We start from the raw sequence: 24,259 nt of genomic DNA on the forward strand, positions 1-24,259 counted from the left end.
TTTGTGGTTCTGGCTGCAAAGTTAAGAATTCAGAGACTCCCTCCAATAGAGGCCTGAAAAACTGTAAAATCTTTTTATTTTGACACTGTTTTATCTTTCCCCTGTGCCTTTTTACCCTCCCATCCTCATTCCTGGATGTGGATTCAACCAGCCATCTGCAAGCACCAGCATCCCCAGGTTACTTAATCCCGAGTGCAGCATCAAACCTTGTAACCAAAAGGCAGGACCAGCTGATGAGATGAGTAAATCCAGGAGTAAGGGCACGTTGTGAAGAGGGCAAACCTTTTATGTTGAAGATGAGGAAGATGGGGGGAGATCTCCTGGCAGAGCACAACCCCTGCCAGTAGCAGTGCTACAAGTCAAGTTGCTCTGTAAAAATCAAAGCCAGCCCTGGGCAAAATGTGTTGTATGAGATGGAGTGGGTGGGAGATGTCATATCTGATGCCTTGACAGATAGGAGGCACCCAGCTGATTAGTGTTTCTCACCTCCAGATTGGGTTCCTTGTCTCCCTGTTTTATGCTAAGCAGAGCTGGAAGCTGCAGCCTCTTGTCCAGCTCTGACAGCATCTGCTCCTCGCTGGCTCTGTCACGGGAAGGCTGTTTTCTCTCTTCCTTAACAAGAACTGCTTGCTCTTGTCTGTTGTTGCTGCTGCTGGTGATGTGGTCTGAGCATCCCTCTCGTCATAACCAGCCTGACTTCTGTGTAGGGTAAATGTCTGCAGGTGTTTGAGGCCAGGCCAAGTGTTGGACACCTTTGTGAGGGACATGGGGAAGAGACAGGGCTTGATCCTGTGGGTTTTCATTCAGGCTCCCTCTCTGATGATCCCTCCTCTCTTTGTCTCTCTAACTCAGTGTAGGACCACTGACTCTTACTGCTGAAACACTTGGGTATCTCAGATATTTGTGAGCCCTCAGGAATACAGTTTTGGCATTCTCCTTTGTAGTTTTCCCTCCTCTGTGTCTGCCTGCAGCTTTCCCTGGAGCCCTGCCAGCCCTGGGCTCGCTCTGACCCAGCCTGTGTTGAAATCCTTACTCATGCCTTAATCACTTCCTGTCCTGCCACTGCAATCCCCCCCTTGCAGCATCTGTAAATCTTTGCTAGGTTGATTCTCAGGGGTGCTGCCTCCTTGCTTGGCCTGGGAAGCAGGTGTGGGTATCCCCAGTTTCTGGCTGGTCCTTGGTTTGCTCTCCTTGCAATTCCCTTTGCTGTTAGGTCTGCACTGTCCCTGGCTTGCTCTGCTGCCACCTTCTTCCCTCCCCATCCCAGCCTGCTGTCTCCCAGCCTCAGCTTCCTTTTGGCTGATAGACTCAATTTTTTGATTGTTTTTCTTTATCCATTAGGAATGGTTTTGCCTTTTTTTTTTTTTTTTTTTTTTAAGCAACTTAGTCACTTCCTCTATTTTTCTTTTCTCATAAAACTTTGCTTGAGAAGTTGTGTGCTTGCTGATGCAACATCCTTGCAAGCAGTTGGGAAGGTTTTATTCCAATTGCCTACTGGGAAGGGAATGACATAGGGAAAGGCTGTGACTTCACTAGTGAGTAGCTGGTAGTCATGCTTAAGTTTCAGAAAGTTTTGGGGTTTTTTGCAGTCTTATTGTAAATGCATGGGGTCAGATGTCCTCTCTCTGTGATGAGGTTTTGGGTTAGTCCTGAAGGGAAGGAGCTGAAAGCCCCAGTTTTAGGCACTGGCCTCATCCTTCCCTCCCCTTGCCAGTTTGGAGAGTCTGCCCTGAAGATGAAGCTGAAATTGGGGACTGTTCACCAAAGGTTTGGTGGTGACTTTGGTCAGGGCTCTGAGGCTTTGCTGATGCCTGAACTGAGACTTTGGAACTTAAAACCAGTCAGCAATTTCCATCACTCAACTGCCATGCTGAAGCTAAATTCTTGTTTGATGGTTCTAGGAGGTTTCAGCTTTGGCCCAGGACTCTGAGACTGACAAAAAGAATGTAACATGAAGATGGGAGATGAGGGAAATGATCACCCTTGCTTTACAGGATAAGAAATGAAAGATGCTGCCTCTCCTGGGGCCGTGAGGAGGGAGCTGGGCACTGCTTTCTGGGAGCCTGTTCCATGTTCTCCCACTCATTCTCCATCTGATTTCTTTGTGCTCTTCTCTCCCAGGTGTGTGACGATGGAAGAAGAGGTCCAGCAGCGAGCAGCCTGAACAGGGACACTGGGGACAGCTCTCTGAGACACTGAGACACAGGAGACAGCAAACATGCTGAAGCCAAGTGGACTTAAAATCCCCGGCAGGGCTGGGAAGCACTCCAGCCCCGTGGGACGGACATCAGGGACCACCACAGCTGCAGTCACCACTGGCTCCAAGGAAGGTAAGGGCTCCATCTGCCAGGGGCACGAGCTGGCCCAGGTGATTGCCAGTTTTCAGTAGGGTGTGACATTCTTAATCTGTACATAGATAGATACATCAAAACAAGTGTAATAGGGTGAGTTGATGCTCTCTCTCACAAGTAATGCACAAAACAGGCAGGTTGTGGAGTGGGTGGGAGGACAGATGGATGCTCTGGTGTTTAGGGCTGACAGAGGTGCTGCCTGCCCTCTTGCTTGTGTGGATGTGTGTACCTGTACAGACACCGACATTGAAGAGCTGGGAATTAGGCAGATGGGAACCTCACCCGTGACCTTAAACACTCTCCTGTAGCCATTGCTCCTGGCCCGTGATGAGGTAGGAGCGAGAACCAGGCACTTAAGGTGATTAGCCCTGTGCTGATTACCTCAAATTAGTGCCTTTGTTTAAACAGAATCGTTCGAAGCCCTGGGATTTGAATAGTGATTTACCTCCACGTACACACACACCCTTGCTGTCATTCAGTGCATACATAAGCTACACAGACTGCCATTAGCAATATAATTAACACTTCAATAACAGTTGAGGTGTGTTTTGCTTAGGACTCATTTTTCTGGCTTATTGGCTGCTGGGTTGTGGGTTTTTTTATTACATGTAATTTAGTAAATATTCAAGATGTAAATTTTGTAGTTGTGCTTTTTGTTTCACTTTGTTAAAAAAGTTTTCCCCTTCCTTTGGGGGAGGCACATCAGGATGATGTACATCCTATCAATGCTTGTACTTTCAGCATATTAACTTTCATTTGGGAATGTCACTGGTTGAAATCTGTTAACCTCTTGTCCCACAATAATTCAGGCCACTGCCCAAATGCCTGGTTACTTTGCTATATGATTCAGTCCAAAAAATAGATAGCATTTAGCAGAATCAGGAAAGCCTTGTACCTGTCAGACAGCATTTTTAATAAAGGGGATAGATAAAAGTGATCAGAATTGCCTTTAGGATACTCTGACAAATTAGTCAGTAATAATGACACTGCAAAATGAGGGTCACCAGACAATGCTTTCTCTTGTCAGAGTAATTAGTTAAGTGTTAGTTTATTTAAACAAAAGAAAAAAAAAATCTCTGAGGTTTCTATTTTGCTTGGGCACAGTGGGATGGTGGTTTAGGCACAACCTCTGCCCAGGATATTCACACAGACCCCACTTGCTGCTGAGCAAATGGCTCTACTCTGTCATTACCCATCAGGGGCTCTGCTTTGCTCGTGGGTTCCATCAGCTGAGCTTTCTCTCAGTGACCAGTATGTATCATCTTTCCCACTGTGTAAATTCTTTCCCTAAACAGTACTGTAAAACCCACAGCTCTATCTTGGTTTTTTGCACATCTGCAATGTCTTGTTTGAGGGGCCAGTTCAGCCGAGGGCTGAATTCCAGGTCCTTTGGTGTGGTACAGCATTGTGGGGAGTGGAGTGACACTGCTGTTCCTCAGCTGAGGGCTTGGCCTTAGGTGTGGAGATAAAATTTTTAACTGCACTTTGCTGTGTTTGAGTGGGGTTTAATATCAGAGCCTAATTTCTTAATTCTATATGCAAATTGAAGATACTTCAGTATCTTTATATCTTTGCTAGAGGGAATTGCAGATTGACAAAGGAAAAGTTTTACAGGTTTGGCTGTGTATTTTAGTTATTCCTCAGACCCTGAATTTCTGAATTTTGCCCTTGTTTCTCCTAGCTGTGACTGAGAAATGAACTTGAACTCCAGTGAAGTTCAAGTTTTCTGAACTTCTTTTTATCTGCCCGTTGTGAATCTCTCAAGGTGCTTCGTGCTGGATTTATAGTTGCAGTGTGGTGAGGAGCTGCTTTCAGTTGCTTTATCACTTAAAAAATGAGGGGAAAAAACCTGAGGCCTGTCTTCCCCTTGGAGGCTCTGCAGAGGTGTCTCAGCAGACACAGTTGGGGTGTGTGTTGTGGTATGAAAGGGTCAGTCAGCAGCAGGGTTGAGCAGCCCTTGGGCTGAATGCGGTGCCTGTTCGCTGGCGCTCCTTTGTGCCTTGTTCAGCTCCAGCCATCTGTCACCCAGGGATGTGCAGCAAAGCCAGCCCCACGTGGGCAGAGGCTGCACCAAACCGAGTCTGACCTTTGCCTGAGAAGTTCTAAGTGAGCTTTATTCCTGGAAAAAAGCAGGCGTGGAGAAGTCTGGTGACGTGGGCTGGGGCTGTGCAACAGCTCTGCTGCCGCTCCTCTGCCTCTCAGGATGGTGCCAGGAGGGTTTGGAGAGTTGTGGAGCTGCTGGAGCAATCACAGCACTGAGCCATTCCTCCCTGGAAGGTGAGAACAGAGCACAGTGGGGCTGTTTACCCAGCCTGGGCTGGGTGAATAGCTGTGATTGGGCTTGTAGTGTCAGCTCTGACATCTTGCTCTTTGCCCTGCACAAGAGGTATTGCTGTGCCTGGCCTGTACCTGCTCTTTCTCCTGCAAATCTCTCCAAAGGCCTGGCCAGCCCTGTGCTACCTCCTTCTCTCCTTTCCAATGATAATCTGAAGCGCTGAGCATCCCACAATTTGCATCCCAAAATCCTGTTGACTGTGCCCCTCTCTGAGAGCAGCAGCATCTGTGCTGGCTGTGGGTCCTGGCTGCAGCACAGTCATGGGATTCAGCCGTTGGCAGGGGAAAAAACTCCAAGAGAAAATACTCTGGTTTTCTGTCAAAGTGGTTTAATTCTGCTCCAGAGCCAAGTATCCACATCACTGAAACCACAACAGGCACTGATGTCAGCTTTGGAGATGCCTGCAGCCAAAGGATCTGGTGATAGATGGCCATGGAGACTGGATTTCATTATCTTTCCTGGGATTAATCACCACAGGAGGGTGATGGAGCTCTGCCCCATCCTCACTCCTCTGCCTTGCTAACCTGCATCCCCCAGCCTCTGCCCCCTGAGTTCATCAGTGCTGTCAATCCACAGCACTGCTGATAGCTCAGCTGCACCAAGAGCAGGTCCCTCTGTGCCAGCTGAGGGCTTGTCAGGTCCTGCACTGTGCACCAAGTGCTGTCCCCGGTGTCAGGGCACTGGAGCCTCCCTGATGGCAGAGGGACAATAACAGAGATGGAGAGGCTGAACACAATTTACTTGTGTGTGTTTAATGTGAATACTGCAAAGGGCTTTTTCTTCCCTCTTCTGTCACTGTCCAGGAGAGTGCCTTCATGTGATGTATTGGGTGCCTGCTGGGATGGGAAGATCCTCTAAAGGTACTAGATTTTGTATGAGGTCTTAAAAGTTGCATGAAGGAGCCTGTGTGCTTGAGAAGCCCTGCAGAAACCATGAGCTCTGTGTTGTCTTTGAATGTTTGCATGAGCTCTGTGACCTGTGTCTGTGCACCGGGAGTGCTTCTTGGGAGGCTGACAGGGTTCTCCTGACTCCACAAAAATCCATTACACCCACATCCCTTTAAGCTTTTGTGTTGCCTCTGCACTTACCTGCCTCGTGCCAGAGAAGCCAAAAGCGACTTTTCTTAGACATTTAGTGAAGCACCTGAGCCCTTCAGCTTGATGGAAGAAAACCAGTGTGGTTTGGGTTACAAAATACAGAGCTGCAACACTGATCTCTGTGAATTTCCCACCTCGGGGGAGGACAGAAATCTCAAAAGCTCCAAGTGTAGTTCCAAAAGAAAACCATAAATCTAACAAAGTGCAGATTTAAACTACAGCACTGTACAGTCTGTTGCCTCTGAGCTGTCCCTCGTCTCTGGGAGCCCAGGGCTGGCTCAGGAAGACCCCTAGATCGAGGTTATATCTTCCAGATTGAGAGTTGAGAGAAGGTGTTTGTTCTCCAGTTGTACCTGAGAGTTGTCAGAGCCATTAGATGAAAATGGATTTTGAAAAGCTTCACACTTTCCTCCTCCTCCCTTCCCATGAACTGATCAATCCTGTCTGCAGAAGGGCAAGTAGAGGTGCTTTCCTTTATTCTTACTCTGGAATACACAAAGCTGCTTGATTTGTTCTTTCTCTTTTCCCCAGCGCTCTGTTCATACTCTTTTGTAGAAGGTCAAGTGTCTCTTACCCATCTCTCATCCCTCCTCCTTTCCCAGACATGGAGATGTACCCTCTTAAACATTTCCATGTACTCTTGACAACTCACATCTCGTGTACCAGAAAAAGGGTTGGTGCAGATGTGAGATGTGTGATGCACGTCTGTAGAATTTCACAGTTCATGGCTGTAGGTTTCTGTGCAGACCAAATATGCTGTGATCACACTGAGCCAGCTTCTCACACGTGCTATATCAGAGTTTTATTTCCTGAAAACATGTTCAGAGCCCCTTCAGCTCATGGAATGTCCTCTGGACTTTATACTAGAGTGGAGAGTTGTGTCTGCTACCTGAGCTGGTGTTTTCACAGACCCATGAGGAATAGGGGCTTCTGTGATGCTGCCCTTTGTTTGGTGTGTTGGCTTGTGGTGTGTGGAGGTTTTTCTTTTTCCATGAAGGAGTGCTGAAAGGTCAGTGGGGAACTGGCACCTGATGTGGGCTCCTGGAGCACTCTAACCTTGAGTGGTGTCCATGCTGGCTGTCCCCCTCCCTTCTCTCCCACAAAGCTGGAACAATGCAAAACTGAGTTCTGCTGCTTTGTGGTAACAATTTTCCTTAACCAGACAGAAAATTCATCTCTGGCTGCCTCAGGAGAGGGTTTCCCACAAATGTGCTGGCTTATTTCCCGTGCCTCAAGTGGACAAAGTCACTGCTCTCGACCCCATGTGCAAGAGAGGTTTCTGTGCTAAGGGTGTGGGTCACTGGCGAAGGGCTCAATACAACATTTGGATTTCTTGTTGCTACAAAGCTCGTATGTCTTGGTTTCTTTCCCACCCCCCTCCTGGAAAAGCTTGCTTTTGCCTGGAGTTGCAAGATGGAGAGAGAATGGAAGCTGTGATGAATGAGCCCACACAGCCCTCCCAGCTGGTGGAACAGGTGAAAGCTGCTGGGAAGGGAAGCGTTCACATTTCAGAGTGGGTTTTATCTGCTCAGAGCAGCATTAGAGTAACGTGGTTGGAGGAGAAATTTGCCTTTCATACTTCATTTGGCTGTCAGCTGGCTCTGGGGTTCGTTTATGGTTCTTAAATCTCTTGCTCAATTTGAGAGTTCTGGCCAAAGAGAGAGGAAAATAGGAATATTTGTATTTGCAGATGGAGCTGGGCAACACTGAGACTTCAGTGCTGGAGGCAAAAAAAGTCCAAACTTATTAAATTTTTCTGTGAGACTTAAATGCATCCAGTCAGAATCCAGCTTAGATCTTGGATTTTACAGATGGATCCTGTCTTTCTGAATGGGCAAGTGCAAGTATCTGTGATGTGAATTTCATATTTAGCCATGACTAAGATATCAAAACTGTTTTTTAGCAGCTGCCTAGTTTTATTGCCAAAAACTGTGCTTTGGTAGCTAAACTATACAGCGTTGCTGGGAGCCTGGGAATGCCTTCTTACTTTCACATAAATATAAATACATTATTTTTGATAAAGAATAAATGCACAGAACTAGGAATATTTGCTGGCATAACGTCTGCCTCTGCAAACACTGTGTTGCTTTTGTGCACTAAAAATGGGAGTGAAGCAGACTGGAACACTCCCAGGGCCATTAAAGAGCACGGGATGACTGGCTCCATAGGGCAATTAAGCTAAATATGCTGTAATGAAGGTTTGATAAGCCTGAGCTGTGCTGGGTCATAGCTGTGGTTGGTTTTTGGGGGCTGGGGGGCAGTTGCTGCTGTGCCCAAGGGCGGAGTTTGCACAATGGGTTTAACTTTGTTTTCTGATTGGTTTTCTAGAAATGTGATTATTTGCCAAGGGATGATTCTAGTTTGAGCAGTTCTGTGTGGCCAAGGTTCTTTGCACATGTCCAGGCCCTGTCATTAATGAGCTGTACCTGCCTCAGTTCTGCTGGGGGAGCCTAAATCTCACCAGCACCTTGGCTCTCCTGTAGGACCAGTGCCTTTGCTCTTGCCCCTTCCAGTGGGAAGTCTTCATTCCTTTTCATTTGCCTGTCACAGCTTTACCATCGACATCTTGGTAAATTCACTTGGAAATCAGTTGTTCGCCCCTCGAGTTTGTCAGGACGTTGTTGATGTAAATTGGATGGATGCACAGCAGAAAGACAGCAGTTTCTGTTGCTTTGAGAATTATTTTACAGTAAAACAGAGGGAGGGAAAGTGTCCTTGATGAGGAATTTGTGCCTCAGTAATAAGAGAGCGTTTGGGGAGGTTATTCTCAGGTAATTATTGATGGTTTGGTGGTGTCTTAACACAGGCTTTTTTTATAGAGGTGCAAGACAGTGCTGAGGCTGTCTGGTTTTGTATCAATCTGTTAATTCTAATTCCCAAATAAATATGAAAGGCACTAAACCACTGTTTTGTTTGAAACAAAAGAAATGGGATTGTAGTGTCCGGAGCTGCTGATTGACTGGCACAGGCATAGGGAGCTAATTCTTAGCTGTTCAAAGGCTTTGTGACTCTTGATTAATATTAACTTGGGGTGTTGTGTGCTGGTGAATTGAGAGAGAAGACCCCACGTCGTGGGACCAGAGGCTGCTATTATTTCTGGCAAACACTTGGTTTTGCTGTTTTGCATCAGGCCTCGTGGAGCAATCGGTGTTGTCAGCTCCCGTCTGAGCTCTGTCCTCAATTAAATCCACGCTCAGGCCTGAATGGATATTCCTGGAGCCGGATTAGTGATCCTGCTGGAAATGCGTCATCGGTGTCAGTGAAGTTTGATTAGGTCTTGCTTTATGTTAATGGGTCTGTGTGCACAACACCCTCAGTTCCTTGGGGAATGGGGGGGCTGAGGTGCCAACGAGAATGTTTGAAGATCAAATGCCTCTATTACAGTATCAGCAGATTATCTCTCCTTTAGTAGCAGGAGCTCCAGTACCCAGGTACACACAGGCAGTCAATGTTCAGGGAGTTATCAGGTATCTGAAAGAAAACAAGAGTGTTTTCAAGGGCTGAACAGGAAAAACTGCAAACAAGGGTTGCTGGTTTGCTAATCCAGGCCTGATGCACAGCTGGAATGGAGAGGTGAGGCTGGGAGGGGATCCTGGAGGCTGGGGGTCAGTGCAGCTGAGGGATGGGAACTGTGACAACCACCAGAACAGCTCTGCTGAGGGGTCTTTGGAGCCTGAGCATGTCCACCCATCGTTGCTGTGGGGTGACTGAAGTGCCCTGGGTGTAGGTCACGTCCCTCCATGTGAATCCACTTGCTGGTGGACACTGATGCTCTTGTGGGACCTGTGTTTGCCTCTAATCCCCACTGTGTATCCTACAGCAAACGTTTCTGGCATCCTTGTGGACAAAACGTTTGACCCTTTGCACAGAGCTTGTATTCAGCTCACACATCCCTTTTCATGAGCTCCTCTGCTTGCCATCCTGCAGTCTGAGATAAGTTTTGTACCAGGTTTTTTGAAGGTGGTGGTTCCCCCTCCTGAAGGGAGGGAGGACCTTTGGCAGCATCCCCTTCCCAAGAAGTGATTCGATGCATTCCAAGCAGTGTAAAAGGCTATTGAATCAATCTTGATTTAATCAGCTTTACAGGTGACATCCCAGAGACAACTGTGAGTCTGATTTTAATTGTCTTAATCATTAGATGCTCTTAGAAGGATTTGATACAGCTAATCCTTAACATTCATCACACTCATTGTGGAATAAGGCACGAGCACACACCGAAGGCATATGGAGGTCAGACACCCTCCTGGTCCCTCTGTCTGTGGCTCCTCACAGAACAGCAGGGAAAGAAAATCTGCTTCCCACAGATGTTCAGCTTACGGGGGTTGGAATATAATGGACTGAATCCTCTTCAGCTGGGCTGGTGCAAGTGCAGCACCGGCAGGGTGGTTGTGGTCGCGCCCGTCGGAGCGAGGATGCAGCTCCGGGGCGGGATCTGCTCCTGCATGTTCTGCCACCAACTGAACTAATCCTGCAAGAGCAGATTAATCATTAGAAGCCTGAACCAATATTCATGGAAATAAAGGAAAAGGTTTCCTTTGGCATAGGTGGATTTGGGATGAGAGTCCGTAGGATTACAGTGGTCAGACTATTGCTACACAGTAGGTTGGAATTAACCAGCACCCACTGGCCCTGCATGTGAACATTCTCCTTGCAAGCCATCAAGTAGGTGGATTGGTCTCCAGAAAAGCCTTAAAATGTTTAGACTACAGATGTTTTTCTCTATTTATTTTGTATTTGGTAGGATATTTACTTTTTAATGAAGGTGCTAAAATGTAAGTAAATATCCTGTTCCCATAAAAGAAAGAAATTGATTTTTATACAGGAGTGAGGGCTGTAAGAATACACTGTGTATCACAATTCTCACTGTAAAATAATAAGAGTTGTCAAATTTGGGCTCTCTGTGACTTCAGCAGTTCCATTCAGAACTCAGTTGATGGTGTCTCTGCTACAAAGTGTGACTGTTTGTTTGGCAATGCTGTTTTCCAGCACAGTAAATGTTGTGTCCTGTGTGCTACATCTGGGTTGTGGAGGGACCAGAAGGTGCAGCAGAGCACTTCACTCCATGGCCTTGTTTGCAGAATTCTTTGTGAGAAAGGAAATGTTTGTGCAGGGGGGTTTTAAATGGTCCCAGAGGAAGGCAGTGATGAACTTGGCCACGAGTACCTCTTAAAAACTGAACTTACACCAAGAATTGAGGAGCTAATTTGTGTGATCCAGCACACTGTCAGCGCTGTAATTGCAGGGCAGGGTTATGCAGGAGTTAATTCTGCTACAGGAGTAGGAGTGTTCCCAAGCTGTTCCAGGAATTCCTACCAAGCAGGAGCTGTAAGTCATTCTCACTTTCTGCAATTATAAGCCTGCCATGTGCATATGAAACCTCTCTGTGAATGCTTCACCACCTCCTGTGAAGCCTGAGGCTGTGAGAAAGGTCGGTATTATCCAGGTTTTACACACAAGGCAACTTAGAAAAGTAGGTCTTGCCCATGTCACCCTGTGAGCCAGAGGTGAAAGTGGAACAGTTATCCTGGCCAGCAGGTTTTTCTGGCCTTTTGTCCTCCTGGTCCTGGCAGGGGAGCAGCAGCTTTCCTCTCTGACACTGCTTCCCCTGGTCCTTTTCAGTGGCTGAAGTGCTGTGTCTGTAAACATCAGTGCCTTTGGAATTTGGCTGAGGCTGCAGAGTCACTGAGCATATAGGGCAAGTGTCTCAGTCCTGCACATGCTTGTCTTTTTTCACACTTAAACCTGGACAGTTGTTTAGGATTCATGTCCCTGAAGATGGCAGGAGCCTTTTGTATTGCTGTATAATTTATTTCACAGAAACACTTATTGCAGTGTGTTATATTTGGAGGTATTTGCTAAAAAACCAAACAAACCAAAACAAAAACCAAAACGAAAACAAAACAAAAAACCACAAACAAATAAAAAGCCCAACTTGCCAGAAATTAGAAGACATTAATGCAGACTTTAAATGAGAAATTTTAGATAAGGATCTAAGAAGGGCTTGGAGGCATCATCCTCAGTGATGATGTCCTGGCTGGGTGTGTTCGGAGGATAAAAGCATAAAACTGATCATCTCTTAAAGTGCTGGAAAAGCAACACGAGAGAGAGGGATGGTCCACGTGTGAGCCTTTCTCACCAGTAAGGTGTACTGGGATGGGAGCATCCTGTGTGCTCAGGAGTAGTCAGGGTGCCTGGTGGGACTCTGTGCTGAGGCTTCAGTGCAGCTCCACTGGTCTGTTCCCACAGCTTTGTCTGGGATCTCTCCTTTCACATCATTCACCCTTCACTGCTGCTCACTTTGCCTGCCACCACTCCTGGAATGGTGTAACGTCATTTCTGGTGATCACTGAGACTTGGAGCTGTTGGGTTTGAGAACACTTGCCATGGGGTTCTATGTTTGCATCATAGCTCGTGTTTTTTTATGGGCAGATCCAGATCATGGCTGTGTTTTTCTCAGAAAAAGATTAGGCATTCGCTGCAAATAGGTGATTTGGCTTTTCTGCAAACGGTGCCTGTACAAGCTCATTGCCTTTTGAATTGGATACTTAGCTGTTTAAGCCAGATATTTGGAATAAAGTAGATGACTCAGTGTTAATCTGCTCTCAAATATCCTTTTTATTAGATTAGGCAAAACAAAACCAGCCCAACAAACTCTGCATTCTGCATAGCGTGGGGCTGTGTACAATCAGTCCATTGTGTGCTGTATAGCCTGCTCTGTGCCTGGATGTATGGCTGCAGGAATAAATGGCTGATGGAGTGATGAATCAAACTGTGTTTAGCACAGGGCAGCCCCCAGGGTTGTGCTCGAGTTTGCTTGGCAATTGGGAGATGTTGGTCTTTACCTCTCCTGCGGTTCCCCAGGGATCCTGGGGTGCTGCAGATGGCTCCTGGAGTGTCCCTTTCTCAGGCATGCTGGGTGGATGATTCAGAGGGATAATGTTATTGTATTAATGTCATGTTTCTACTGAGGAGGGAGAAAAAAACACAAAAGGGAGAAAGCCTGGTGCTTGTCTGTGTGCCAGTACCATCCCAGTGGCTCAAACTTCTGTCTTCCAGGGTAGCTGGCTGCACTGAAACCAGCCTCTCAGCATGCAGAGAAGGAGCTGACCCAGCATCCTCCTTCCTTTTTACATGTCAGGTGTTACATTTTTGTACCTTTCCTCTTAAGTACAGCTGGAGGCAGAGGGGAAATACATGAGGACATGAGAAAATACTTTTCACGGCTGCAGCAGAGAGCTCTTGCAAAGAGCAATTGCTGTGGAGATTATCCCAATTCCTGCCAGAGGGAAGCAGAGCAAAGCAATACCAGAAACTCAGAGAAAAAAGCTTGTGGTTGTACCTAGGAAATGCTTCTGTGATCCATCAGGTAGAAATGAGAAGAGGTTATCAGTCAAGAGAGAAAGAGGAGGGAAGATCTTACTAATGTGGTCTGTTGCTACATGTCTGGCCCTTCATACAGCGAGATCCTCAGGTACAACTTCTGCATCACATTCCCTGTACAGGGAGCTGCTGGTCCCCTGGTCTGGCTCCATTCTGATCAGAAAGAAATAATTACTTTCTGGACCAGGCCAGGCTCTTTTTTGGTACCTTCTCTTTTACATTTTACTGGGAGGGAGCTAATGCCATCATTTCAGAGTGAATAAGTCAGTGGCCTTTCTGTTTGCACCTGCTTGAGCAATGTACTGCTTGGCTGCTCATCTCTTCCAGTCGATGCCATAGCTGTTTAGAGTCCATCCAAGTGGGTTTTATGTGGGAATGATGCCCAAGCAAAACTACTACACTTAAAAGGGCTGTGAAATATCAAACCCCTGCTGCTTGATTGTTTTGGTTGTTTTTTTTTCCTTTTCTGGTGGTGAGAGAGCACTATGCTTTTGCTTGGCTGCCCTTTACAATGTTCAATGCTCAAGATAAATTCCTCCAGTTCAGAAGGTGTCCCGAGACTGCTCCTCTCTCTGTGCTAGTGCTCTGCCTGGGAAATGGTTTATAAATGTCTCATTAAAGACCTGTGTCTGCCTCCCTTTTCTCTCCTTTTTTTTTTTTTTTGTCATTGGATCAGCTCACTGAGAGCAGCTGTCCTCACTTCCCTCATAACAGCCCTGACACCACACTTGTGCCTTCGATTCCCACAGCCCGAGGAACCGCGCGCGGCTGTGCACGTGTGTGCGTGCCGGGCTCTGTGGGGTCGGGCTGAGCTCCTTCCCGAGCTTCTCCCTGCTTCTTTGAAAACAAAAAGGCTCCCCAAGAAGCCAGCCTTGTGCTAGAGTTAGAGAGAGCTGAACATATGGCGTGACTACAGCTCTGCAGCCGGAGAAGGCTGTGTGAGTGCTGGTGGTTCGGGGGCAGTTGTGCGACACGGTGCGTCGCTTGGGCTGCTGGAAGGAGGCTCACCGTGCCAGGTAGGAGCCTTCCCTGTAAGTATTTCTCTCCCACTTGGTGTTCTTGCTCTCAGGGCTGTCTCATGGGCTACCCCAGGCTGTGTTTTAATGCTCCTTTCTGTTCTTTAAGTCTTGCAGTAGTCACACCAGTCCGGGCAAGGTTAACCCAGTTTGGATGTGGGGCTGGTGGGACAGGACTTAGTCAATCTTTACAGCTGAAGGCTTGTTTAACTAGAAAGTATAGTTTCCCATTCAGAGCAAGCTATGGGGAATAAAGTGAGTAATGTTTCCAAGTGGAATATTCTCTAGCTAAAGTGGTTTTATTACTTATTTAAGGAAGAATGGTGCCTGTATTATTTTGCAATACACCCCAGGTTACTTTAACATAATGGGACAGGGCTTAGTGAATCTTTACAGCTGAGGGCTTGTTTGAATGGAAAACTGTATTTTCTAGTTAGAACAAACTATGGTGAGTAAAGTGAGTAATACTTCCAAGTGGGAAATTCTCTATTGGAAGTGATCTTGTTATTTATTTAAGGAAGAATGAAGCCTGTATTATTTTGTAATACACACTGGGTTACTTTAACACAGTAACCCAGGGTTTATTAATTCTAGTTTTTCAAATGTGCCTAAGTTATTTCTAGAGATAGGGCGTGGCACAAGCTGGGGAAGGAGACATGGGTGCTCCATTCTTTTTGTTAAACCTGCAACACCCTTAAAATTGTGGGGTTTTTGTTTTCATTGTATTCTGGGAAAACAAGGGGCTGCTCCGGAGGTGATAGATGGGTCCTATTTTAAGACTAAAAAATGTTAAATAGTGTATTGAAGCGTGAATGTTGAATGAATATACTTAACGGTTTTAAAAATAATAATTATATAAAAATTAAGACTGTAATCTTGAGATGAATAGATCCATCCATATGCTGCAAGTTAATTATCCCTCAGTGAAAGAAACCTTGTGCATTTTCTACCAGTCACTCGCCTCCCTCGTGCCCTGTGCTGCCAAAACCGATCTGCTTTGCATATCATGTTGAATACCATTGTTTATTTGGAAAAAAACCTTCAAATCCTCACACATACATAGCTTTGCTCTTTGTTTCTTTTCAGAACTATTCTGGATCTGATCTAACATAGCTGGTAAACCCCTGGGTCCTCCATCCTCCCATCTCCAGTGGGCACCAGGAATGTGCAGAGCAGATTTCCTACCAGTCAGCCTCTTTAATGAGACCTTTATAAGAAAGCCTTTGTCTGGGACGTCTGTCTGAGGTTCAGTGCTTTTCCCAGCTGCCCCTCTGAAGGCAAATATGTGCCTCAGTGGGCACCTCCCTGCATTCAGTGCCAGCCAGCTTTGCAGTGGTTCTCACTGGGTTTCGCTCGCTCAGTCATAATTCTTGTTCCCTTCCTTGCTGTCTCTTCCTCCTCCTTGTCACAGGTGTCTTTCTGACTGCCTCCTCTCTCCAAGGGAGCTAAAGCCAGTGATGCTGCAGCTGTGTCACATCTCAATATCCACACCATGGGGGCTGTTCCAGGGAAACTGCAGGGGCAGTAGATTTCCAGGGTGCCAGATGCAGAGCTCGCCCCTGTACCAGATCACAGCCCAACTTTTCAGCTTTGAACTTGCAGGGCTTTCAGTCGTTGTTTCCAAGTCAGCCATAAATCTCTGGGGTTCCTTCCTCCCCCAGTGTGCTGCCAGGCAGTCAGCTATTGCCTGCAAAGCATCGCTTTCTCTCGCAGGCACCTCTTCCTCTCTCTTTTTGCCTGAAAGGGCCGTGATAAATCTTGCAGAAAACAGCTGCTTCGTTGCTATGCTCGATCACTTGAATTTGGGTATGGCAGAGTGGGCTGGCTTTCACTTCTTTGATTGCCAACAGCGTCACGTTTGTGTAATCCAAGCTGCTTAGAGAAGTTCCAGTCCCTGTGTGGGAGCCTAGAAATTCCATGTGGTGAGACCTCACCATCCCAGAGCGCTGTGGAGGCAGCAGGTACCAGCCCTGCTCCCGTGGGAGGCCCTGTCCACCTGTGTGGCTGCTCCTGATGCTGCCAAGGGAAGTAATCCCTGTCTCCCTGTGCAGGTGGCAGCTCCTGGAGGGGCAGCAGGTTGTGCCTCCTCTCTCTATCCTGGCAGACCAGCTGCTGTAGGTGGTAGGGACTGAGGCTTGAGTCTGACAGCTGATGCTCTGGGCTGTCCTCCTTTACCTTCTCTGAGGGGAAGCTCTGATCAGCTCTGTTCTCCATGGGCGAGTTCCTGTAGTGTTATGCTTGGAGATGAGATGGCATTGCAGGCCCAGGTAAGTTCATAGTGATTGCAGTGTAAAGCAGTAGGTAAAAACCACTGCACCAGGAGCTGATAGCTACGTGTTTATAAGGGCAACACCCTGTTATGTCACACCTTCAGCCTGCAGAGAGGACTGTGGAGATCTGTTGTTCAGGACAGTATCATCCACCACAAATGTTTGGTGCCCTGAGCACAGACTGCAGCCTGAGTAGGGGCAGTGTCTGACTGTCGTCCCCACCTCATCTGAGCACTGAACCAAGCAGTGAGCCAGGCTGCCCCAGTGCCTCTGAGGCTCTTACCTAATCCTTGTGGCAGGAAAACCAGACTTTATTCATTGTAGCTGGCACCCCTGTGGCCAGCAGTGGGGTTTCCCAGCTGACAAAATCTGTCTTGGCCTCAAATGGGCATTACAGTCCCCTGGTCACGGGACTGTCCTGAAGCCCTGCCCGGGCTGGGAGGGGCAGAGCTGGTACCAAAAGCCTTCTGACTGGTTTGGTTGCAGGGCTGCACTTTGAGATGCTCACAAGCTGCACGGGTGGCTGCCCTGTCACAGGTTAGTGGCATCTGTAGCACAGGCTGGTGACATGAGGGTGAAATGTCTTCAGGTCTTGTGATGGTGACACTTCTGCCAGGCTGGTGCAGCTTTTCTTGCTGGCTAGTGGATGAGAAGGTTGCTGATTGCCATGGAGAGGGAACACAGCCCAGGAGTGGATGGGCAGCTCTGTGCTGCATGTCAGGCTGTCTTGGGATGTGGTGGGGGTTTGAGAGTAAAAAAAACCTCTGAAAATTAAAATAGAAAAGACCTCTCCTAGGGGCAGTGTAAAGCCTTTGGGTAAATATCATTTGTGTTCTCATTTCTCCCTCCCTTCCTGGCATGAGATGCTACTCTGGTATATCTTTTTTCTTTTTTTTTTTTTCCCCCTCCCTCCCCCCTCTTTCTTTTAAATCTAATGTGCCTTCATTTTATCAATTAACTGCCTGTCTCCTGATTCCCATGGCAACCCACCAGGCTGTTGCATTTCTGAGTCCTTTGGCAGTTGGGGTGCCTGGCATGTGTCTCGGGAGCAGTGAGACTACAAAAGAGTTCTGCAGGGAGTAGGAAATACACGGGCAGCACTCACTGTGCATTGCTTCTCATGCTAAACTGTTCCTCTCTTCCTCTCCCTCCTCCCCTTCAGAAACAAGTTTCCTTTCCCCTTTGTTTCAATTGCCTGGTGATAAGAAATGAGCAACTGGAGTGCTGTGAGAGGTCGAAAGATGTGGCGGGAGGAAGGGGATGTATGGATGCAGTGAATGTGGATGGCACTTAAACATAGCAGGAGGCTGTGTCTTGTTGGGGATCCTGCAGAGAAGGTTATTCCTGCTGATCCTCCTGCTTCAACTTCCAGAGCTTTCTTGAAGGGGGGGTTTCTTGCTTCTGTCCTGTACAAAGCTTCTGCTCACCCCTTCCTGCAGCAGACATTTCCAAGGGCTGGAAGAGTCCGTGCTCTGCTTGCAGAAGTCCTTGTGCTTCCAGGGATTTTGGACACATGGCTTTCATTGACACAGTAACGAGAGCCATGTGAACAGGCTGAAACCTCAGTTAAACCTTTAACCTCTCCAGCTCTTGGCTGATAGGAATTTGGCTCCTGCAGTATTGGTGCCCTGTCAGTGTGGGGTACCCTGTCGCTCTGGGCCCCTAAAACTGATGGGATGAGTTTGCAGAAAGGGCCCTAAGCACCAGGTCTGCTATGGTGGTGGTTAATGCATTATGTGTGGGCTTTATGAAAACCAAAGGGAAAAAAGAGAGATTGGAGCTGGATAAGATGTGCATTTAGTGGATGCCGTGTATGACTTTGATTTACAAGTTGTTGTTCAGCCCTGAAAGCTGTGACCTACAGGAAAAACCATTTAAATGGAAAAGAATGAGCTGGCTAATGAACACAATAGGGTTGTAAAGTTGAAAAGCCCAAGTGCAAGAGATCCCAGCTCCACTGCTTGTTGTGTCTTTGGAGTCCAGTCCCAGCAAGAGGAGGAGGCAGGAGCTGCTGTCACAGTCCTGGGTAGCAAGTGAGGTCTGTGCTGGACTGAGCAGCACAGGGACATCCTCCTGGACCAGGCAGGAAGAGCTTTCCCCATCTCTGGCTTCCAGGTGAGCTGCTGAGTTAGATGCCTGATAGTGACATTCAGAGACTTCCTGTGGCTTCTTGATTGGCATCACCAGGTAATGGCAGGGTTGGAGTAGAAAATACTCTGTTTGTTTTGTTGGGTGTGTTTCTCTAGCGTAACTCAGCTTCACCCCTGAGATCTGGACCCTTGTTTTGATGTTAGTGAGTTTCTTGGAACTTGCTGGTGTTTATCTGGGGAGTGTGACTAGAACAAGATGATTTTTCTTTTCCAGAAACAGGAAATTCAAGTGACACAGGCACAGACCAGCTCCCTAGGTGCCTATAGGCTGGAAAAGCTCAGGAATCCTGGGTGGCTTCTCTGAAAACCTGGTGCACAAAAGCCCATTAACTGCTCTGTGGTTATTTCATATGTGGGCAGTGAAGGTCATGTAAAACACCAAGTTTCTGCTAGATGACCATAATGAAGAAGGTGAACCTTCAGGCAGTTCCTCACTAACAACTTATATTTGTTAATAATTCACCTCATACTCCAAACTAATGCTGCTCCTGCCTGCACTGCTCGGGAGCCTGGAATGGGATTGTTTCCCTAAGGAGTTGAAATCACTGTAGTTCAGCAGCCCTGCCTGTCAGACAGGCACCTAAAATGAACTGTTTGTAAAGTTTCACTAAAAGCTTGGGGTTTGGGGGGGAACACAACGTTGCACCAAGAATCAAATGGACTGTTCTGTTTCTGTCTTTTATTCTGGTGCGAGTCAGTTTTGAAGGTGTTTGCTCTTGCAGTGGAACACGGTGAGGCTGGATGTGGTTTTAAATCCTGTTGTGGTGTTTGTTCAGCCTTGGGCAGCCTTCCTGCCTTTCTTTGCTTGGGCTTTGCTGCTGAAGGGTTTGCTTATCCCAGCCACGTTGCTGAGGTGTTTGTGAGAGCTAATGTGACCTGTGTCTTGATCGTTAACCAAATCCTCTAATAAAGAACTGCCAGGGTGCTGGAGCTCAGGCTCCAGTAAGACTAGAAAAACAGCTTTCATCTTTTGTGAATGTGGATGCAGAGCCCCCCCAGATTTCATGTGATTACAGTTCCCTGTACAGTAGGTTGAATTTGGCTGTCGTTGGCCTGGTGTGTCTCAGTTGTGCCAGTGCCATGAGATCTGCGTGTTGAGGCACTGCTGAGCATGAAAACAGGCTGTAGGTCGTGTTTCTAATTTAATTTATTCTTATACCCGTGATAGGAGAGACATACCTGTCACAGATGCTTTTGGCAATAAACCTCTGTAGCCATCTGTGGTTTTTAAACTTAGAGTCTTTTAAAAATATGACTTGTTTGTTTCTAATCTGGCTGCTTTACTCTCTTGTGCTGTTAAGCATTGAAATGACAACAGTGGCCTTATTTTCTCCTTATGGTTGTTTTTATGGTTCACATTAATGGAGCCCTGTTTCCTTCCCACTCCTTTATGTTTGATGTCTTCTGTAAAGGTGGAAAGCTCTAAGCATCCTTATAGCCTTTGGTTTTCATTTCTTAAGGTGAAACTTTCTTGGATGTAATGCTGTCCCTCTGATGGAGCTCATCTTGGCACACTGGCTCTTAGGAGTCTGAGATGAAGCTTGGATGTCCCCCCCCCAAAAAAAAAGTTAATGAAGAACACGTGAGGTGGAGGAAAACTTTCAGAGCAGGACCCAAAGGCCAGGAGAAGGTTTCTCCCAGGGAGCTGACTGGGAGCACCACCACGATCCTTGTTGCCACCAACCTCTTCAGTTGGGAACAGTATTAATGCTACTGCCCTTCCTGTGCCCATCATGGGTCTCTTGGACATCCCTCATGTGTAGTGCTGTGCATGCCCCCTTTGGTTCATCTTCTGAAGAGTTGTACCAGGCCCAGAGAGCAGGTTGGAGGAGATCCTGTTCACGAGAGGAGTTTGTACAGTCGTGCCTTATCTACTGCTCTCTCCTTGTTCAGATAAGGTTTAGACCAGGCAGTTATGCCACAGAAACTGTCAAGTGTTGACTCTGGAGTTTAATGTGAGCCAAAGTGTAAATATTCATCTTTCTTAACTCTTAATCTGTTTTAGCAGAAATTAAGTTCTTAAGCTATTTGCTGAAGTCCTGGTGCTCTTTTCTTTCTTTTGACGTTCGACCTTCTGCAAAGCTTTGAATTATCTTGCTTTGAGAGCTTTTAGGTTTTTCAGGCTTTCTAGGAGCTGAGCCTGATCTGTCAAGCCCATTACTTGTGAAAGAGCTGTTGAAGTGTTGTGGACTGAGCCACAGTGATGGCTGAGGCTGAACAAGTTTCACAGTTGGTTTCACATAAGCACTCAAGTTTGGCTTGTCTCTGCAGCTGCTTTGGGTGTCCTCTGTCAGCCTTCCCTGGTAGCAAAAACTTCTTCCTGGGTGTGCTTTAGGCATTTCTGGCTGGTGGCACCCAGAAATTTCAGCTTAAAGTTTTGCTGAGAGTCCAGGTAGCTTTTATTGTGCAGGTCTCCTGCACAACACCCCCTACACCAGCTGTGGGGGACAACCACATTTGGAACCTCAGTGCTACTGAGAGCTGAGGATGACTGAAGGTCTGTGGTATATGACTTGCTGGATCTTATTTTGCAAGCTTATTTCCTCAGTGCGTGGTTTCTTTTGGGGCTTTACTTAACCCCCTCCTTTTTTAATGAAGTCCACATGTCCTTGCTGTTTGTTCCCCTGGGGCCCAAAGTTTGTGATAAGGGAGTTTGACACTGAGGTCAGCAAGAGTTGAGTCACTGCTTCTTGTTTGCTTCGCTTGACTCCGTTCCCATTCAGACACCAGTCACGTATTTAAGGCTGTCCTTGTGTATTATGGGGGGTTTGGCCAGTCAAGGGTGTGCTGGAGAGTGTGAACAGGACAGTGAATTCCAGCATCCTTGCAGTTTTCCTTCTCCCAGGCAGCAGAGCTTTGCTGGAGGGCTGATGCTGCAGTAAGAGAGCTCTTTATTGCCAGTTTTATGGAATTCCATGTCCAACCTACGGCCCTGGAAGGCAGTGCATGAAGGTTTGTAGATGCTTCCTCTTTAGAGAGATGCTCTTTACATTGAATATACCCCAGGTTTTTGCTCACTGCTGGTTTTGCTCCGGCAAAGGGCACAGCAACAGCTGGGGAATGCAAGGGATTTGTGAAGGCAGCTCTGTGGTCCCACAGGAGCCTTTAGTGCCCTCAGTGGGACTCTCAGTGCTTCCTAGATCCACACACAGGGAGTTCTCATAGTGCCAGGTACTAAAACATCAGTGCCTCTCTCATTTTCTCATTTTTATTTTATATATATATATATATATTTATTTTTCTGGATAAAAGGATGACTTTGGCATTATTTTACAAAACAGCAGTTCCTGGGGCTCCCTTTGATCCGTAAGCACTTACCACCCCTCCTGTGCTTCTGAGCTTATTGGCACTAATTGCTGCCACACAAAATTCCCTCTGGGGCTGGGATAGGTGGGCACTGTAAAGGGGGTTGAAGACATGGGGTTGTTTCTCTGTGTTCTGTGTGAGACCTGCAGAAACTGGATGGCAGATGGAGGTTTCTGTGCAGATTTGCTTTCCTGCCAAGGAAGATGTGTAAGTAATGGGGTTGCTCGGGCTTAACCTCCACCGGGTGTAAACCTGCAACCTCAGTTGTTGTCCCAGATGTTTCCTTTTTGTAACTGACCTTTCCTGGTGTTTTGGCTGCCTTCTAGGATCCCTCCTCATACCAAAACCTCTCTTCCCTTGATTCACAGGCTCACCTTTGCACAAGCAGGGTCCTGCCTCCACCGCCAGCACCGAGAAGTCGGGCTCAAAGGTCGCCGAGGTGGGCGATGACTTCCTGGGAGACTTTGTGGTGGGCGAACGCGTCTGGGTGAACGGAGTGAAGCCGGGAGTGATCCAGTATCTTGGGGAGACGCAGTTTGCTCCGGGCCAGTGGGCAGGGGTTGTTCTGGATGACCCGGTGGGTAAGAATGACGGCTCTGTCGGGGGAGTGCGGTACTTCGAGTGCCAGCCGCTGCAGGGCATTTTCACGCGGCCGTCCAAGCTGACGCGGCAGCCGGTGGCCGAGGGCTCGGGCAGCGACGCCCCCTCCGTGGACTCCCTGACGGCTCAGAACTTGTCGCTGCACTCGGGCACGGCCACGCCACCTCTGTCCACTCGCGTCATCCCGCTGCGGGAGAGCGTCCTCAACAGCGCCATGAAGACGGGCAACGAGTCCGGATCCAACCTCTCGGACAGCGGGTCCGTGAAAAAGGGGGAGAAGGACTTACGGCTTGGAGACCGTGTGCTGGTGAGTTGATCGTGGGGGGTCCCCCTTTGACAAGGATTTGTCCCCTTCCCTGAGCGTTCCTGGTCAGGTTCAGCACCAGACAAAAGGAGGACACTGTTGGTGGGGAGGTGTGGGGTGGAGCGTGGTCTTAGGATCATGGAGGTCTCTTTCAACCCAGTTAATTCTGAGATCATCAAGTCCAACCCTTGGGAGATGCCTGGGCCAAGCAGGCATCAAACTTCTGCATTCACTTTTATTTGGGGTGCTGCATCCTCTGGATTTGTCTTTCTTTCACATTGGTGCAAGAGAATATGTTCCAGAGAACCTCTTGTTTTGAAGTCCTGAGCAGTGAAACGAGGTCAGAGAGAGCAATGGAAACATGAGGGAAAATAGAAAAATCATTGATTGTTATGTCCTAATCCGGTGATACTCCATAATGGTCTGTATTTTTGGGGCTTTTGAGGAATTTGCAGCAGTGTCTTGTTGCTGTACATACTCAGCAAGGATTTGCAAGAATCTGTCCTTTGGTGGTTCAGTTTTTATATGTCAGATGTGACATTAACTCCTTCCCTGTACAGAAAGGAACTCGCAATCACTTTCATAAAAGGGCAGGACTTTGGGAGAGATCACTGGATGGGTTCTCACATCTGGTTTCTGCTATTTTCATTATGTCAAATAGAGTACCTGATGACTTTAAGCTGAAAGGCCACACTTGCATTAGGAATGGCTTACTGGAATCTTGCCACCAGGCCTGTCACCAGTTGTGTCCTAGCAAAGGAGTAGTGCTTTCTGTGGAGATGGGAAAGAAAGATGTCAAAGCCAGGAAGACTGAGTTCTGTGCTGCAGCTCTGGAAGAGAGTTTAGTTTCGTTAGTGTGTAGATACATATTGTGACATCAAATATTGGAAGAGCCAAGCATTTGAGCACAGATCTGCTGTGATTGTATCCCCAGTAATATCCCTGGATCTAAAAGCTGAGGGTGACTGGCCAACACCGATGACAGGTTGCAGAGGGTGAGTCTTTGCACATCCTGGGTAATCTGGCTCCCATTTAAAGTTATCTACATGGTCTTGACATAGTTATCTTACATAGTTATCTACATAGTGTTTCCTTTTTGGGAAACCTGATTTCAATACCAGCAGTGGTAGTGGGACAGTGTAGACAGACTGGAAATCTGTTTAATGACAGGGGTTTGGTAGAACTGGCTCCACAGCCAGTGGAGTATATAAATCAGGAGTGTGTGCAGGGACTGTCAGAGCCAGTCTCAAATGTCCTTTTGGGACAACTGCTGGGTTGTCCAATAATTTTCATTTTAGTTAAAGTATAAACAATTTAAAGTTGGTTTTTTCAGAGGAAGGAAAGGGAAGATTGGGTCTACTTGTGCCCACTGGCTGATGGTTAGTAAACCTAGTGTGAACATGTAGGTTTGGAGAGGTGTGAGTTTTATTTTCTCAGATTTTCCCCAAAA

The 24,259-nt window shown here is 47.3% G+C and overlaps 1 protein-coding gene across 4 annotated transcripts in view; it reads left to right on the plus strand.

Moving 5' to 3' along the window:
• The window catches only part of CLIP2 (CAP-Gly domain containing linker protein 2), a 74,175-nt gene that overhangs the window by 13,208 nt on the left and 36,708 nt on the right, over nucleotides 1-24,259 (plus strand). For 2 of the 4 annotated variants that reach the window (XM_050321664.1, XM_050321662.1), the window contains exons 2-4: nucleotides 2,122-2,330; nucleotides 5,490-5,546; nucleotides 22,274-22,812. In XM_050321664.1, the coding sequence (XP_050177621.1) occupies nucleotides 2,219-2,330; nucleotides 5,490-5,546; nucleotides 22,274-22,812 (708 nt within the window). In that variant the 5' untranslated portion in view covers nucleotides 2,122-2,218. The remainder of the gene's footprint in view (nucleotides 1-2,121; nucleotides 2,331-5,489; nucleotides 5,547-22,273; nucleotides 22,813-24,259) is intronic. The other 2 variants (XM_050321665.1, XM_050321663.1) reach the window with 1 other exon arrangement.

The sequence above is a fragment of the Myiozetetes cayanensis genome, unplaced genomic scaffold (genome assembly GCF_022539395.1).
Source record: "Myiozetetes cayanensis isolate MyiCay16 unplaced genomic scaffold, myiCay2020 scf27, whole genome shotgun sequence".
Lineage (NCBI taxonomy): Eukaryota > Metazoa > Chordata > Aves > Passeriformes > Tyrannidae > Myiozetetes > Myiozetetes cayanensis.